The sequence below is a fragment of the Hipposideros armiger genome, unplaced genomic scaffold (genome assembly GCF_001890085.2).
Source record: "Hipposideros armiger isolate ML-2016 unplaced genomic scaffold, ASM189008v1 scaffold_185, whole genome shotgun sequence".
NCBI lineage: Eukaryota > Metazoa > Chordata > Mammalia > Chiroptera > Hipposideridae > Hipposideros > Hipposideros armiger.
In genome coordinates, this window is record NW_017731535.1 from 859961 (window position 1) to 878465 (window position 18505).

The 18505-nt window shown below is 41.5% G+C and overlaps 1 protein-coding gene across 1 annotated transcript in view; it reads right to left on the minus strand.

Moving 5' to 3' along the window:
* The window catches only part of CSMD1 (CUB and Sushi multiple domains 1), a 1699370-nt gene that overhangs the window by 859747 nt on the left and 821118 nt on the right, over positions 1-18505 (minus strand). Inside the window, exon 4 of the mRNA XM_019652695.1 lies at positions 6032-6226. Coding sequence (XP_019508240.1) covers positions 6032-6226 — 195 coding nt within the window. The remainder of the gene's footprint in view (positions 1-6031; positions 6227-18505) is intronic.

An 18505-nucleotide genomic window follows, 5' to 3' on the forward strand; every position in this document is an offset into this window, starting at 1 on the left:
AGAGAGAGAGAGAGAGAGAGAGAGAGAGAGAAAGCATACATTTGTGTTTGAGTGTGCTAATAGTACATTAACTAAACAAGCAGAACAAGAAATCCTTGGCCCAGAAGTGAAACGAAAGTAATAAATAATCTAAAATGGGCAGGACTTACATTCACAAATGTTTTAAAGACATTGCCCACTGCAACACCCCCACTGCAATATTTGTTGTTTGCTTTTTGTAGGTTCGGTTTGCCTTCTCTACAATATAAGGGGTCTTGGGACAGTACTCACGGCATCATTAGGAGTAATTCGGGCTGAGAAAGAGCCCGTGTGAGCCCTGAGTGGCCCAGGGACCGAGGCTGGACTCACAGGAAGGGTGTCACAGGCGTGACACTGGGCTCGGGGCGGATGCACTGTCCACAGTGAGATGGGGGATGTGCTTCACTGCTGTTCTGCTTTTAGGAGCAGCCTTTAGACAAATTAGGAAGGACTTCATTATGATTATGGAATAAAACATGTGTCCGCAACTTTGGTCTCACACAAGTTATAGCACAGATAAGAGAACACAGAGGAAGGAACAGGATAGAAGACACACCAGAAAAAGAGAATAGAGGTGACGATAGTCGCATCTTAGGATGTGGGAAGGCAAGAGACATTGTGAAAAAAAGGGAAACGGCATAAAGGGAAAGAAATATGGCAGAAAGGGCCAGTGTATTATTTAAATTTATAAAGATAATATATAGAAATCTAAATTAAATTTGGAAAAAAAAGGCATGACAAACAGGAGTGATATAAACACATTAATACTCATAGAGAATGTCAATTTAAAAAATTCAAAATTGATAAAGCAAAAAAGAAGAGTATGAATAGATATAAGACAATAATGACAAAAAACACCCACAAAAATGTTAGATGGTATTAAAATGTCTGCAGCCTAAGAGTATGGGAGTTTCGATGGGATGTCCTTTTCATAGTAATCCCTTCAGTTTTATTCAGTTTTTAAATCATGTGCTTCTGCTAGTTAAACAAATTTTAGTAAAAGCAGGCTGATATAGTTTCAAGCATCGCTGTCTTGCTATAATATCGGCCATAAATTTCCAACAGTGCCAACATCTTTGAAGCTTTAATTCTGTACTTTTCCTACAAGAATGCTACTGCTGCCCCTGTCCATGGCTCAAGGTGACTTGGGGGACAAACAGGGCCATGCCCTTAGGGGTGTCTGCATGCTTACAGACTGACATGGTATAAAAGTGGTCTTCAGATGCCTGCCTATTGCGGCTAATGAGTTGTGCACGTGATGTTAACACAGGCTAATCTCTGAAGTGCAGAATTCATAAAGGTAAGTCACTTAGAACAGTTTGTCATTGGGAATGTCTGGAGCTATGACTTTGGGGGCCTCAGCCCTGCCATAGCTGCTCAGGGTTGTTTACGGAAGCGTATTTTGGAAACACAAAGTGCTCCGTCACTGGAGGAACGAAGGCGTGTTGAAAGGGGCATTCAGGGCAGAGGGGCCGTGATCTCCGGCGGCCGTGGAACTCTGTTTGCTTACAGCTAGCTTATTTCCAATGGCATGTGCCCACTGCAACTCTTGCACCATCTTTCCAGGGTGTAAATTCGCCTGCCTTTTCCAGGCCAGCAGCAGCTCCAGCCGCCAAACATCTCTGTGGTTCTATGTGACTCCAACGGTTGATAGAAGATCCCACAGATGCTAAAATGAGATCCAGCATCAGGCAGTTGGAGTAGAACTGGTTTCTGAAGGGACTAAAGAGAAACAACGGGCGAGAAATGTCCCGACCTCATGGTGGGCTAATGTCAGGAAAGGACCACGCCTTGGAGGTGTCTTTGGGTCAGGTGGCAGCTTTCCTGAGAAGGAGTATCTTGTGAATACGGGTCCTTATGTAGTGCTTCCTTTCGACCTCCTCCTGTGATCAGATCATGAGCCTGGAGACTACGGCCTGCTGTTCGTATTTCCCATTCAAAGGGGAAACCTCTTTTTCTGGCTTTAATTCTCTGTGGCCCTCCAGTCTCCTGGAGCTCAAAGTAATTTACGATATTTCCTGGTCCATTACATTAGAGTCTCCGTGATTTAATAATGAAGTAGGGAAACATAAAGCAAATTAAGAAGGCACTTAAATCCTGGGCTGAGAGCATCTGTCCTTGAATCTACCCAGTTCCTTCCTTCCCTTTTTATATGTCTCCTCTGAATACACGCCATACCTGCACATACAGAAACAGTAAATCTTTGCAAAGGCTAGCAGGAAAGACAGGAACGATACAGAATAACGAAGAAAAATTAAAGAAGATACAGACATTAAGGTGAAAACTCAAGGATAAATGAGGAAGACTGAAATATTATATCCCCAGAAGAAGGAAACCTAACTCTCATCCTTGAAAGAAGTCGGTGTGATACCAGTCTACTGTTTAAGGTAATTGGTTTTAAGTATAGCTGGCTGACCTCCCATTTTAGTATGCATTGATTGTATTCAATATATGGTTATATCATTTTTCTTGAAAGAGCATCACGTGAATTGAAAAGTGATACACATATCTCAGTGTGATTGTTCATGGCAATGCTGCTGTTTGAAGGTAAAAGTAACATTTTCAATGCTTTCAGTTTTATATCCCACATATCAGTGAAATCATGTGGTTCTTGACTTTTTCTGTGTGACTTATTAGCATAATAGGGGGGTGGTAGATGGGGATAACGAGGTCAAATGTATGGTGATGGAAGGAGAACTGACTCTGGGTGGTGGACACACACCGTGATATATAGATGACGGATTACAGAATTGTACACCTGAAACCTATGTAACTTTACTAACCATTGTCACCCCAAGGAACTTTAATTAAAAAAAAATCAACACTACTAAAAAGTCATTGTGAAAGGAGAGAGTGGTGTTACTGTTAGTAACATTATTAAGAAGGATCCTCAAGCAATTCCTGGAACTAAATACTTACAACGGTGGAGAAGCAGAAAATATCCTCATCTTATTTTTGTAAATTATCTGAGCCCATATTGCTAAAATTCATTTATTTGTCTCCTAGCTATACCACATCAACACATTTATAAAAATTAGAGCAATTGATTTTTTTCTTTATGATCCAGCTATCCAAATCAATGATACACTGTATTGCAATTGTTTCACAACATAATTATATCTAATTTAATGTCCTTTGAAACGTCACTAGTCCAAGCATTGTGAAGGCAATTTAAGCATAAATTTAACAATCTGTAACATAGAAGGAAAAAAAAAACCAAAAAACAAAACCAACGTTTATCATGATGAAAGCATCTTGATATAGTTGGGATTTAACAAAATGGTGACAGGATAGGAGAGATTATGAGCTTACTGTTACATAAAGTTTGATTTTATAAGGTTTATCATCATGAAATTAGTAAAGATCCATCAATTAAGAAGAAAACTCCTGGGGGAGGGCTGAGCAGAAAATCAGCTCTCATACTTCTGTTAATATTTGTCTTTACATTTTCAAGTCGATAGCTCGTTATTTGATACTCAGCATTTTCTATATTTCTATTAAGTTTATGAATGGGGTCTGAGGATCAGCAGTTAGGGGAATTAGCTATAGATTAGGCTGAACTTCTCCTAGAGAAGAATCAAGGATGGAATTACAAAGTTTTTAGGACTGTATACAGTCATAAAATATAAAATAACAACAAAATAAATGTTATAAACTAAAGGACCTTTTTTTTCTCTTAATGAAATTTCAAAAGGGGTTGCAATGGTAAGAAACGACTGAAATTTGGATTTAAGTGTGAATTTGACAAAGAATGGCTATAAGGGAGGTGAAAGGGTAAACTGCATAACAGTGTGAAATGAGCACAATTTTGGAATCAGGTATGGAGTGGTGTGTTGGTAAGGAGCTCTCTGGGGGAGAAAATAAAAATAAAATAAAAACAGTTTGTGGTGTTTCCTGCCTTCGTGGTGTCACCACCCCTGTCACGGTGCTATCAAGCCGGCAGCTTGTTGCAGAACTGTGGAGCACGGCACAGAAAAACAAGCCAGCCCCACCGAGCACTGCGTGTGCGAGAGAGAAGGGTGACACCTGTGCTGGGAACGCCAGCAGGGGAAATCGGACAATTCCGGTGATGAGTTAGGGGCCATACTGGTAGCCATGTTGAAGTTTGCACTTCAGCCGTGATGAGTCGCTGAGGTGGTCTGGCTGAGAGAGGAGAGGTTACAGTGACGATGTGTGTACTGGGGGGACAGTGAGGAGGGGGGGACAGTGAGGAGGGAGTAGAATGTAGGATGGCAGCTGCAGCTCTTCACATGGAGCTCACTTAACCAACTTGAAGTAGGTCTGGGCAACAAGTAAAAAATAAAACAAAACAAAAAAAATAACTAGAATAGGACAGTGGGACTAGAGCTAAGTGACAAATAGTTTGATAGTAAAAACTTGTCATACAGGGAATAATAGAGAGAACAAAGCCACAGTAACTCCAGTGCTTATCCAGAGTTAATGGGAATATTACAGAAATGATGGGAGAAATAAAAAGAAAGGGCACATTTTGGATACCCGGGTGGCAGTGACTTACAACAGAGTCAATTAGGTGAGGGGACTCTATGAAAAGACAAGGGACATGGGACCAACATCCAGATTTTGAGGACACCACATTTTGACAGCAGAAAGATGGAAAAGAATTAGTAGCAGTAAGGAAAAAAAAAAAAAGAAGCGAGACATAGCAGACCTCAGCGACGTGCAGAGGGGGTGAGCGCTTCAGGAGCTGCTGGCGTTTGAATTGGATAATATTTGTAACAGGGATTTCCCTCGGTGACAAGGACAGTTTGAGCATGGTATGTCTGACTTCTGGAATACCTTGAGCGAGTCACATTTCCTAGCTAACCCTCTGATTCCTTGACTGGAAAATGAACTTTTCATAAAATACCTACTTGTGAAGATGAAATGTGAAAAGGCAATGTCTGGCCCAGGACAAGAGACTGATGCCTACTAGCTAGCCACAGTAGTAGTAAGAGGTCCTTACTAAGACGATTAACATGAGGGAGAGCTCATGAGACAACACTTAACAACAACAACAACAAAATGAAAAACATAGGAAAGTACTCATTAAATAGCACAGACTAAAATTAAACAAAACAAAGCAAAACATACTGATGAAAATAATACGATTTCATATGATGACTTAAGCTAAGGCTGTGAATTTGCCTGGTTATGAACATGGATTAAAAGTCAGACATGGATTTGAGCTTTAATTCCTTTTATGCTACCTCTGGAACCTTTTAAAACTTAAAATTGTGTTTCATTATCTGTAAATGAGTGTCCATAATTTACTATTTCAGTGGGTTATTGTGAGAATTAAATGATATAATCCAAGTAAAGTGCTTAGCTCCTTTGTGGCATTATATTAAGACCTCAATAAACGTTAACGATGCTTTTATTTTGCAACCACTAAGATGAGTTTTTCTTAGTAACGTGAAAAACTCGGAATCAAAGTGTGCTTCTTCCTAAAGTTATTGGATCAGTAAAATAACATTACAGGAAAGGCTAAAAATCACAGGGTTTCAAGAAAAGTAATTCTAACCTGGTGCCAAACCCAGATGATGAGAACTTGGAAGACTACAATCCTTTATGGTCTCCTTATTTCAAAAGCCTCAGAGTGTCGAAAAGAGTCCTTAAAAGGTGTGATTTAATTATCAAGGGGTGTTTGCCATTTTTAATGAGAAAAAGATTAAAAAAGCACCATCAAACCAAGACAACATAAGGTGTGTATTAAATCTTAGCGTGATGGGACAGGAGGTGACAAAGCTCTGCAGAAGTCCACAGTGTGAGAAATAGAATGAAGACAAATTTGGGTAACTCAGGGGCATATCTAAAGTTGTAACTGACTTTACAGGGTCCAGCCCTGGCTTCCTGGCTAACACAGAATGTTACTTTCGGGAGCAGAATGAGCTGACACGGGAAGACCCCACAGGTGTGTTCTCTGTCATTAGGTGGAGACTTCCAGCATCAGCTCCAAAGCCGGTGACCGAGCTCAGGTATCGTTTCACACCCAGTCCCCTGGTGTGGTACCTACCTCGGCAGAGCGGGGCCGGGAAGTCCCAGGACGCGCCATTCCCGGGGCTGACAATGCAGGTCAGGACCGCGTGCCCTTCCAATATGTAGCCAGAGAGGCAGCTGTACCGGACTTTGTCTCCTATGTTGAATCTTGTCCCATGGAGGACTCCTTTCAATATTTCCCCAGGGTTTCCACATGTGTGGCTAGGTAAGACTGTGGGAACAGAAAAGAAAGAAAGTTAAAAACAAGATTTTCTATGAAGGTCATTTTATATCACAAAACATGCCCTGCTTTTGAACTCTTAAGATTAGCAAACCTAGCACCAAAATATTTCCATTTTCCCTAACAATGAAGCAAAGAAATATATTCATATTTTACATCTGCTATTTAGTACTTTTGTCAAGATTATTTTAAATTAAGGCATTTGGTTAAGATGGAAAAACACAGTTCTGCTGAGAGTCAGAGTGCTAACTGCAGCCTAGATTATTTTTTCTAATTATGAGATTCTACAGGGCCGTATAGTTAGCAATAAGATCATACAGTAGGGTATCAATTGCGTGAAAAAGTGATATCAGAAATATAGCATAAATGAATATTCATGCCACATTTATCCTTATTCCTCCAGGACCAAAACACTGCCTAAAACACGTCACTAATCAACGTTTAATGGATAAACAACTGACATAAATTAAAGACCTCATTCACTAGTCCATCAGACTTTTAAAAAATTGTCCCACTATTTTATCCCAAGCCAGCTGTATGGCTGTATGCATTTAGAGCCTGCTTCACAGCAAAGTTCTGAAGACCAGTTTTAATAACGCACGTACTGTCCCCACTTGTGTCTCCGTAAGGTGGCCCTTGCTCTGTGTTGTTGACCTTCTCACATTCTTTTGCTGATAGGATTCTCTGCTTAATTCAACTACCTTGAAACCTAATCGACACAATGTCATTCCATATGCATAAAACATAATTTTGTACTTAATTAATACATCATTAAGTTGAATGGTTCAAGTTGGTGAGTGTTAGCTACTGTCTTCATCTTCCTGGTTTAAATTTAGCATGTCATCAGTAAGTTAGCTGCTATTGTGTAGTATTCAAATAAATTAAGGATTTAACTGTTTAAAAAAGGAATGATTTCCAAATAATAAAGTATTTCTAAATGAACAAAATTAAATTATTTTAGGCGTGTCTCCATTTTATTTTTTTTGCATGGGAATGGGGTATAATTTGATATATACGTATAATATAGTGCAGTTTTTCTGTTTTCTTTCTTTGTTCACAAACTGAGAAATTGATAGAATTTTCCCAGTGAATGGGAGGAAATCTCAGTGATTTGTAAAATTATTTTATGAGGACAATAAATATGTACAAACTAGGCTATGTAGAAACACTGAGAAAACAAACACAACCACTGAGATATTTAATTGGCATGTTTGTGAAGTCATAGTCAAAGTGTGTTCAGTTCTAGCTTTCACAACATCGTTTCTGAAAACAGTCTGCAAAAACCGAACGGTTTGACAGCACAATAGACAACAGGCTGCGTCTACATTCATCTTCGCTTCTTTTATAGAAAGGAAGCTCTGCTCAATGCCACACTCACTATTTCTAAGACAATACATCTAATTTTTTTTTAAAGTCGTTTTTAACATTTTTAAGTGTTTTGGCATTTACCTGTCTGTGATTTCTAAGGTAGAAAAAACCTTTCATCGCTATCTCGGGGAACACTTGAATTGAGGACTCAGCCTGTGCTGGGGACCCTATAACCTGAGAAGCGAGGTGGCTGCACTTCTATCATGAACACAGAGAGGGAGAAGGATGGGGTATGTGGACACGAACGCCTTCGGTGTTTTCTTGCCTCAACCAAGAATATTTAGACTTACCAAATCCTTCCCCCTTTTAAGGGCCTTTATTATTTTCATTAACTGTTAGTACTACTTCTTATTAGAAGCTACACATCACCATAGAACATATCCAGATAAGTGTCCCCCAAAGACAAGAGTTATCAGCATCAACCGATCAGATATCTTAACACGTGAAACTGATAACCACAAGTGATCACTTCCATAGCTGGAAAAACAGATGAGCTGTTCTGAAAAACGAACGTAGTCAGCACAACTTTCCTACCCATTTTCCTATTGAAAACAGAAAGAAATCCCTTTTTAAAATGATCTTTAGCACAGACTGATATACAGAGAGATCGTCACAAGAAAACTACAGTAAAATATGAATTAGGCCACAAGCTACCGGCGCTAGGTGGGCAAAGTTCACACTATGTTATCCACAGCCTATTTAATACGTTTAAACAGAAGTGAAGGAGAAACAAGGTGGAAAGCTTGACTGCGCGGACATTGCCAGGGAGTGTGGGGTTGTTCCCACTTTGGAAAATCTGAGGGGAAAAAAATCATTCCTGAAAAAAGGGTCCCCCCAAGTAGGCTTCTTGGACAGAACACATCGTGTCTTAAAACTTGAGCAGGGTTAAATGTAACATTTGGAAACACAGACAAATGATGAAATTCACAAAGAAAAGTCATGTCTGCCAGTCTATATGCTAGAGCTAGAAACACTATCTTTAACAGGAAATAATGTAGATGTTAAAAATAGTGCTTGCCAAAGAAAAGCATTTCCATTAAGCGGGGGTGAACCTGTACCTACAATTTACATCCTGCCTCAAACTGTGGGTGATGTCGTAGAGAACCCTTCCTCAGGGGCACCTGTGGTCTGTGTGTGTGACAGAAATGGCCACAGGTGACTCCCTCACCCATCAAAGCCTGTGTAGAAATGAGAGCCGCTATTTCCGGGGCCACCTCAGCCTCTCCTTCCGTAAACCATTCCCCTGGCCTCGAGACCAACATAACAGTCTCCTTATTTGCTCTTATCTACAGATTTCTGCCTTAATATCTTGACAGTTATATTAGAATTTGGGAAACACCTAGCCAACACTTATTCTTTGAACAGCCCTATTTTCAATTGATGATGGAATAGAATGGAGAGAACTGGATTTAAGTCTCTTATTTTACCCTCATTAGCTCCATTTAGTTACTAAAAACATGTCCTTGTCAGTATTTATTCCCAGAAGTGTGAGGACCAAATGAGACCAAGCAGGTCTCCAAATCCCCACGCTGTGTAACTATGTCATCGGGCTGCCCTGCGGCCAATGGCCTCTAGTTCGGACCTGGAACTACTCAAGGCAGATGCCATCTTTCTCATCTCCGCCTACACAGTGTCTAGACTAAGTCTAGCCCTCAGCAGGGTCTTGCTAAATATATATTTGCTCACTTAAATGAAAAATACAAATATTAATGTAAAATATAGCAAGTATTTTCCTCGATGTATGTACAATAACTAAGATTTACATAGTTTACACCATGGTGGGAATAAGGGAAAACAAGTTTTTCAGAAACCAGTTGTACAAAATAACATTTTGGAAATAACAAACTATAATTTTAAGTAACGAAGTATAATTTTAAGTCACGTTTTTCCCCACATTTGGCTAAAAATATAAATAGACCTCAGAGACATAAACTTAATTTAAGAATTTTTAAAGCAAAATAAATTAGGAAATGGGAAAAGTGATTAAAAACTAACATAAAGTTTAAAGTCACTGGTTGGATATAGAAAGATAAATTTATTATTTAGGGTATGAACATTTTTATGGTTAACCAATTTAATTTTAGAAAAAGATATTAAAATTTTAAATGTGAGTGATGTCAATAAGCACATAGAAATAATTGAGAAGAATTAAAATACTTCCAGTTGCAAACAACAACAACAATGTAATACTATTATAAAAGCATTAGCAATTTCATTAAAAAAATTATCAAAATACCCTAAAATGGGAAAAATAGATGAAAATGATTATAGGTCTACATAAAGATTTAAGTCTTACACGTAAATATTAGCAACATATGAGGATCCAGTGGCTGGGAAAAAGTAATTTAAAATAAATAAATTCAACCCAATTGTTATTTCTGCCAATTTCATTTTCACTAATTTTAACCCAATCCCCTGATGATAGCGAATGTCCCTTTGTGTCTCCCACAGTAATGAGTACACATTAAGTATTTAGTAAATGCTCATTGCAGTGATGCAAGCTCTACTTTTAATTCCCTCTAATCCCTCCTTGAAGTAATTTGCCCTCTTTCCCATAGGTGCTTCAAGGAAGGCATTCTCCTTTGAGATCGGGCAGCTCTGCACCAGGGCAGATATTTGGTAAAGTGAAAGTGTTTCTTGAAAGGCGCTCTGGGCATGGTTCCCTCCCCTCATGGCAGGTTTCCATCAGGCCTCACGCGGTCAGCTCAGTGCACGAGTGGCCACCGTTCCCCCTGCCTCAGGGAAGGTCCCTCCATGACACTTTCATTTACAAGAGCACACGGTCACAAGTCGGTGACTGAAGGAGGCCAGCTCCTCCAGCCTTCCGCCCAATTCTTCAGATGGTGACATGGATGTCATATCAGGTCCTTCTCCAGGAGAAGGGTGAAAACATGATACTAAAATAACAAGCAGCATTAATATTCTTTACTGCTCCACAGGAGCGACGGCGGGCGGACAGAGGCTGGGATTCCAACAGAGGAGGAGGACGGCGCTTCTCAGTGTGTGTGTGTGTGTGTGTGTGTGTGTGTGTGTGTGTGTGTGTGTGTGTGAGATCAGTGAAGCTTCTTTCCACGCCTCCTTCGGGAAAGTGGGTCCCCGAAGGTGCCTGGCACACATTTGCTTACACGTTGCTTCTCGATGTCTCCCTGCAGCTCAAGGAAATGGAACTTCCAATATCCCCATGCCATCAGGCACTGGGACATGAACCAACAGCACAAGGCATGAGTGTCCACGGGGATTTATTTGCCCTGCACTCCTTCCCGCGACCTTTGGGGAGAATTAGAAAAATCTGATTATGCAATTTTCAGGAACACTGTACAAATCAGATTTTCAAATGTTGAAACCTGACATTTACTCTCTGTCCTGACTCTGAATCGTGGCCAGTTGGCGAAACAAGCTGCTGAGACAGCAGTTACGTGTCAAAGGCAATGAGGGTTTCTTTGTAGGCAGCAGTTACTCAGCGCCTTCCATGTCCAGGGTCTGTTCTCCAGGTGGAGACACAGTGAAGGGGAAGGTTGTATGGACGCCAGTGCTTTCCCAAGGAACAGGGCTGCATGAGAACAGCTCAACGGGGAAGCACGTCTTAAGGATACTTAAAGGCAGAAAGCAACAAGGTTTGGCCAAATGAGAATGGAGAGATGATTTTTAAATGAGGGAACTAGATCTGGCGAGTGTTTACAGTCAAGCATACAGCACGGTGGGTTATGGAAGTCAGATGTGGAAGCAGACAGAGTTTCTACTCCAGAAATCGACTGAATGGTATGCGACAAGTTACCTAAATCTGTTTACGAGACTTGAAAAACGGATTGGACAACAAAGACTCCTGATGGGTTTGACGTGCAACATACATGAAATAATGCAGATTAAAGAGTTAGCAGGGCACTTGGAACAGAGTAAATGCTTGGTACACATTAGCATTTTTAAATTTATTTTCCCATCTCTACAGTACCACGTGTACAAGGAAATAATACAAGTTTAAAAGTAGAGAGGGATTCTAATACATACCGATTTCAGAAACAATAAAACTAAAGAAAAAAATCTCTTGGTGTCAATATTATCATTAAAATGGGAACACAGTTATTAAAATGGAAAGCAAAAGAAAAAGATATTTCAGTGCTTTTTTTAGCCATATTAATTCTTCTTTGCTGTTCCTGCTCTATAATAATAATTATTAACACGCAGCACACTATGAACTAGACATTGTTTTAAGTGGTTTATACATATTAATGGTAATATGAAGCGCTTTTATTATCCTTTATAGAGGAGGAAACTGTAGCACAGAGAGGTTAAGTAACTTCCCCATGGCCACCCAGTTGGGAAGTATTGGTGGATTTGCAAACGGCAAATCTAGAATTTCTACTCCTCAGCACAATAAATTTTCTCATGAAAATGTTGTCAACATCAAAAGAAACAAGAAACTGCCACCAAATGTGTAGTGTTCCCCATGAGCTTCGTTGGATATCATGCCAGGGGCGTCAGGATTAGGGAGTGTTCTGATATTTTCTCATGTACAACTGGGAGTAAATTATTGCATGGCTTTTAAAAAAATATGGTTTAGGCTTTCCAGGTAAATTTGCAGGATAGGAGAAAAGCATCGAGGGGGGCTGTGTAGCAAAGTTAACACCACCAAAAAACCAGGTGGCAAACAGAGGTGACGTCTTTAAAGATTCTTTTCGAAAGGTTTTGAATGGCAACTAGAAGAAGGTTCAATGCCTGGTGCAAAGTGACCTTGACCCTGTGAAATGACTTTCAGGAAGTGGTCAAGGTCATGCAGGAGGGTGACTATGGGACGGACAACCCTGCAGTCCTACATTTTGGCTTCTCTGGTGGGTCCTCTAGTGGTCTCATATCTTCAAGCTGAAGGGCAGACCTTGTCTTACTGCACTAAACTAGAATGAGGGGTAGGGCGCCTTTGCAACCTCAGACAACATAGGCATTGGTCCAAATACAAGTTACTGCAAAACTAGACAAGAATGCGAAGGGGAAAAGCAAGACGTAATTACTAGGGATAAACAGCAGCTTTGGGAAGAATTTATCGACAGTGACCCAGCCAGAGAGAACGCATAAATATGGCCATGGCGGCCACTGACACTATATAATACATTTAATTGGGGACATTATTATGTTCTTTGTTGTTAAGTCTGTTGAACATCTCCGTCGTGAATCCTAGACTTAGCAAGAAAAGAAGGATCGAAAATGTTGCTGAGTTTCATGTGACTGAAAGAGCAACAATGGAGAGAATATAAAATAAAAGGAATTGAGAGCCATATTTAAATCTTCCGGAATATCTAAAATTAATGGGGAGGGGATGTTAATCACTAACTAAACTAGAAAAATGACCATAAAGTTAAAGGCAAGATCAAACAGAGAGCCCAGGCCTCAAGCTGAGAAATAACAACGGAAGAATGGATGCAGGTGACGTCAACAGTAGAACATTAAGCATAAGTGATGGCCATTCGAAAGGAGCACAGCGGTGAGGGAGAACACAAAGGGAACTTTTCAATTATCGTAGAATTATCACAAAGAAAGTTACATGTGCATCTATGCTACCAGGTGAATTTACATACACTCCAGCCTCACGGGCCATCACACACACTGCCATTCATGATTTATGAGTAGATATAAATTTTTATGACCATCTTTCACCCTTCCTCTCACAAGTGAACTTTTTGCTCAACAAATGGATATTCAGTTGACGACACGTGTTTGAATATTTATGTAAAGATAAGGTAAGAGCACGTCTAAAATCGGAAGAGGACTTTCAGACAGTATGACTACAAACCTGAGATAGCTATCAGCTTAGTGAGGTGAGCAGGCTGGTGACAGCTGGAGAGCTGACCTTGTGCTGGTCTCTGCTGTTTGCTCCCTAACGCATGGTACCCATGTCACAAGGATGCACTGTCCACTCCAAAGATTACATGTCACATGACACAGCACGAGGGGTGGTTAGCACATTGAATTAAGCTGAGCTTAGGAAACCGTTCTAAACTCTTCGCCATGGCCCATTTAGTGATTAAGATGAAAACTCACTATAACCCTTCATCTTTGGCCAAGCCGCAGCATGAGAGATTGGAGGGGCCTTCCTGTGTTAATAAAGCTTCCTTATAGAAAAAAAGCCAAATTTATGACAAAATGGCCATCAGAGCCCTGGGCACTAGGCGGTGCTGCAAACATGACCCCTGGGGATGGGACACAGATGAGAGTCCCCAAAATTCCGCCAGCCAACTTTCTCATATTCCAAACTCTGCGATTCTTGGCCACAAAGGAGCTGCAGCTGCTCTAACTACAGTCACATCTGTGAGGCCAGCGGCCCGTCCAGCGGGAGGACCAGCGTGGAGGGTCCAGAACGTCAGGCCCCCTGTGAGGCTACCACAGACGGGTGAGTTCCTGGAAGCATAACTCCACCCAGGTCTCAACGTCCTGCCCAGCGACAGGGCAGAGCTACACCCTGGTTCCCGTGGCAGGGGCTGGCGACACAGAGGTTTGGGTGCAGGGAGTGCTGCTGGGGCAGCCGGGGGCAGGGAAGGAACAGGGCTGGGGATACTCACGCGTTGGGGTGACTTAGAAAAAGGGCAGATTGCCTTCAGGAAGAGGACTAGGACAGCGGTCGCTCTAAAGAGGCACCCAGTACTGAAAGCAGTAACCACCAGGGCCACAGACTAAAACACAGACTATTGCTTGTGTTTCACAGACTAAAACACAGACCTGTGAAACACAAGCAATAAATGACACACACGCGGGTGGTTTTCACACACCGTAAGCTACGGCTGCCTCACCCTCTTTCTCCTTCCGTCTCTGGGCGCTGCTTTATTGATTCTTTTAAATGAGGATATTTAAGCCTAGACTCATGTACACACATGTGTCATAAAGTGCATAGAAAAATACACATCTTGGTAATTCAAATCATAGTACATTAGATTCCTGTACAGGGAAGCGGATATAATTTAACATAATGGTTCTATAACTTTATTTATAAATATACATATATAATTTAGATTTTACTAAGATTAAACTTCAAAATCACTTCTTCTAACTTTAAGACATGTTTGCATAGAAAATAATAAAAGGAATTTAGCAGTTTATTAAAGTCATGTGGCATGTTTACTTCTAATTAATGAATTCTTGGCTGTCACTAGGTCTAAAGTGATTTAATTTTTCTTCTATGTGCTGGCGGTTACCTTCCAAAAATAGTCTTGAATTAAAGTTATGGCCACAAGCCGTTTCAGTTTATCAGGTGCTGGTATATTACTAATTTGTGATTTTCATATTCACTGGAACCTAAAAGCTTTTTCCATGATTGAATTCCCATAAATAGCTCAAGCTTTATTAAAAAAAGTATTTTGGAAAAGGTAAAACATGCTGCTTTGTCATGTACTATCACATATAGAGAATTTGTGGACTGGAGTTTTTCTAATTTCTGAAGACCTACTGTTGATTCTCAATAATTTCATCATAACAAGGAACTGGTGTATGAATAAAATTAATATTATACACACACACACACACACACACACATACACACACACAGAGGGTGCCAAAAAATGTGTACACATGTTAAGAAAGGAAAAAACTGTATTGAAATTGTAATACAATGAATGACGCTAGCATTCATTTGATTAACGCCATCTTTTGAGCGAACGTCCTACTACACATTGCTACATAATTCAATTCAACTTTGAAAAGTAATACATAGATGACATCTCTTAAAATGAGTACATTTTTTGGCACCTTCTGCATATATACACTTAATTCCCAGGCTGGGGAGGAGGTGAACCAGCGATTATTAAACTATACGACAGAGAAGGTAACAGAGATGAGGAAACGGGTAAAATCTAAGATGGAAGCAGCTTCCAGCCTCACTTGTGCCTCGCTCAGATCCCAGGCCACTTGCTCATTCCAGAAACCTCCACGCTGGTATTAGCTGGCTCCTTAGAGTTGAAAAATAGAGGAAAGTGCTGGATCCAAGGAAACACAGAAATAAATATGCTTTCAATCTGGACACAGCTGCATTTTGAGAATGGCTCCGGGACACTGTGTGAACTGGAGTCCCCGTGCCTGTCAGAGCAGCTTGTTTCTATTATGGTCCCCTCTCAGGCACAGATGACCAGCCCGCTGTCTGCTCTGTGGCGACTTCTTCATACCGCAGGCTGTCACTGGCGCTCATCAGAGGTGACCTAACGAGTGACCCTGTGTGTGGACATGGATGTGAGGTGGGGGTAGGGGATGAGGGCAGAGGGACCTGGCCCAGATGTCCTGATCATAGCCTGGCCCCCACCCAAAGCCTGTGGGAATGGTCCCACCTGTGGAATTAAAACAAACTGGGAGTTCAGGAAACATCCTGGAAAAAAGGCTCATACATTAACTAAAGTTCAGTTTAATTTTCTTAGTGTTTACCTCACATCGCCTTTCTGCCCCACCATTCCATTCACGATTCCACATCACATTATTTGGCATTTCACTTTTGGTGTCTTTTGACCATGGCAGTTTCTCAAACTTCCCTTGTTTTTCAAGACCTTGATGGTTTTGAGGATTACTAGTCAGATATTTTGTAGACTGACCCTCCATTGGGGGAACTTTGCTCCCACTCCCACCCTCCAGAAGCCCTTTCAGTGTCTACGACTCCAAGAGTCAATGACAGCCTGCCTTTCCGCAAACCTCAGTGGATCTGGGCTCAGCTCTCAGCAGCTGGGTGAGAGGCAGGAAGGCTGTGGACGCCCAGGCGTCCCACTGCCACTTCCTTTGTTTAGAAGTGCACTTCCCTGAGTCACACCAGCTTTCCTGAAAGGGAGAACCAGGGAGGAAAACCAAAGAAGGACACAGGACACCAGCGCCCTGCCGGGGACCCATGCAGAGAGCTGCGGCCCTCCCACGGACAAAGCCGTGTGCCAACCATGACAACCATGACAACCTTTCCAGATTAATTCAGCAGTTTAACAAAGACTACACAGAAACTCAACTAAGTTCGGAGCATCTAAGGAATGATCAAGTCAGACTAGGCAGTTTCTTCAAATTCCGGCATGGTCCCGGAGGGCTGATCAAGTCCCAGCGCATCGTTGGTAAAGGAGGCTGCCAGGTTGAAAGCTGTGGCAGAACTGAGAGCACTGTACAGATATAATGGGGACGCATCATGGTTGTTGCTCTGTGTGTCTGTGACCCAGCACAAAGTACCATTTTGAATGAGCAGAGAAAAGGGATTCAAACCACAGTCTGGGGTTGCAAGCCCGTGCTCTACAGGCACTCAACCAGGCATCTGTTCATATATTGGAAAACTGCTAATTACTTCTGCTATTAATTGAAAAAGAAGGAGCCGAGGCTTTGAAAGAGAACTACCGAAGAGAAAGGTGTCTGAGATGGAGCGAGGGCTTCTGCGCAGGTAAACTGAGAGAGACAGGAAACTCAAGGACCATCGGCGGAGTGTCAGAACGCGCCACCTGTATCGGGGTGGCCGTGGGTGGGTCCACCCAGGAAGAGCAGGCACCGTACACGAGCATCAGGAAGGCCACTCAGCAGGTGTGGTAAGCAAGGGGGTTAGGAAACACCCACCCTTCCATGGGGAAATTCAAGTAAAACCTACTCATAGCATCGCCCCCATTCAGATTATCCTATTCACCTGGGACCACTCAAGGCCCTGAGATCAAGAAGGCGGTTGGACGTGGGGGGAGGACAAACATCAGAAAGTCACTGTTTGTGAATCGAGTTTGGTGACTAGGCCGAAAGCAATAAAAAGCAACCACTGTCACGTCGTAAGGTTAACATTTGCCATAACTGAAGATATATAAGCTTCTCACTGAAGTGTGGAGGAAAGAGATAACACAAGCTTCTATTGAGTAAGGAAAATACAAACGAAACCTAATTCCACAACAGCCATTGTGATTAATTTATGACGTGCAAATGCCATCTACATATGATTTGTTTATGGTGCTATCGTTGATGCTTTATTGTTGAGATGGTACCTGCATAACATGGGCTTCGCAGGCCCCTCCATTTGGTCCCCGCATCCCCGGTGATGGGGGAGCCCTCGGTCACACTGCGTGCACACAAGCACTTTGGTCCCCTCGCACTGCTGACTAGCACGGGGTCACGCTAAGTTGCACACAGGTGTGGGAAGTGACTTCACAGACAGGTGTACTTTTAGAATAGTGTGAGCAATTCTTCAATTTGGAAGTAATCAAGTTTAAACGGGACAAAAAGTAAAGGAAGTAAAAGAAAGTGCAGACATAATTAAATCCATTTTACAGCACTCTTTCAATTTGTAAGGCTTTTAGAGCACCGTACAAAAAAATGTATAAGAAACCAAAGAGGTTGCAAAGGGACTGGAATAAAATGGAAAAATAAAATGAAAAGCAGGGAATGTGGCTCATATGAAGTAAAGAAAGTCTATGGAGTAAGGGTCTCTGTATTGCTAACTTTTGGAAAGGATTTCCCTTTTCCTGAGATTAGCTCCTGTTCACCAAATATACTCTTAGATGGGGCCTGACTAGCATGATGGGCTGGTTTATGATCATGTGAAATATGCTTTCAGATTCCCCACTATCTGAGGCTTTGTTCCTCACCAAAGAAATTATCCTCACGGACAATATACCTCTCGCGGAGCTTCGTGTCTGAAAAGGGGTAATCTGTTTTGCAGTTGTTTATCTGTTTGCTAATCAAATGTATTTTAAATGGCACATCAGTTTAGAAGAAATGTATACAGTACATTAGGAGGCCAGTTTCCCCAGGACTTGACAACTTCTGAGTGTAGTGGTGATGTGTATAAATAAACGACCCACTAATGAGTAAAGCAGAGTCTTCATCCTCATTAATCATCTTAGTCGGGGGATGCAGAACCCCGCTGGGAGCTCCAAGTCTAGAGGGGAGCAAGTCGTGGGTAATGAGAACACAGGGGGATAGAGGCTGAGCGAG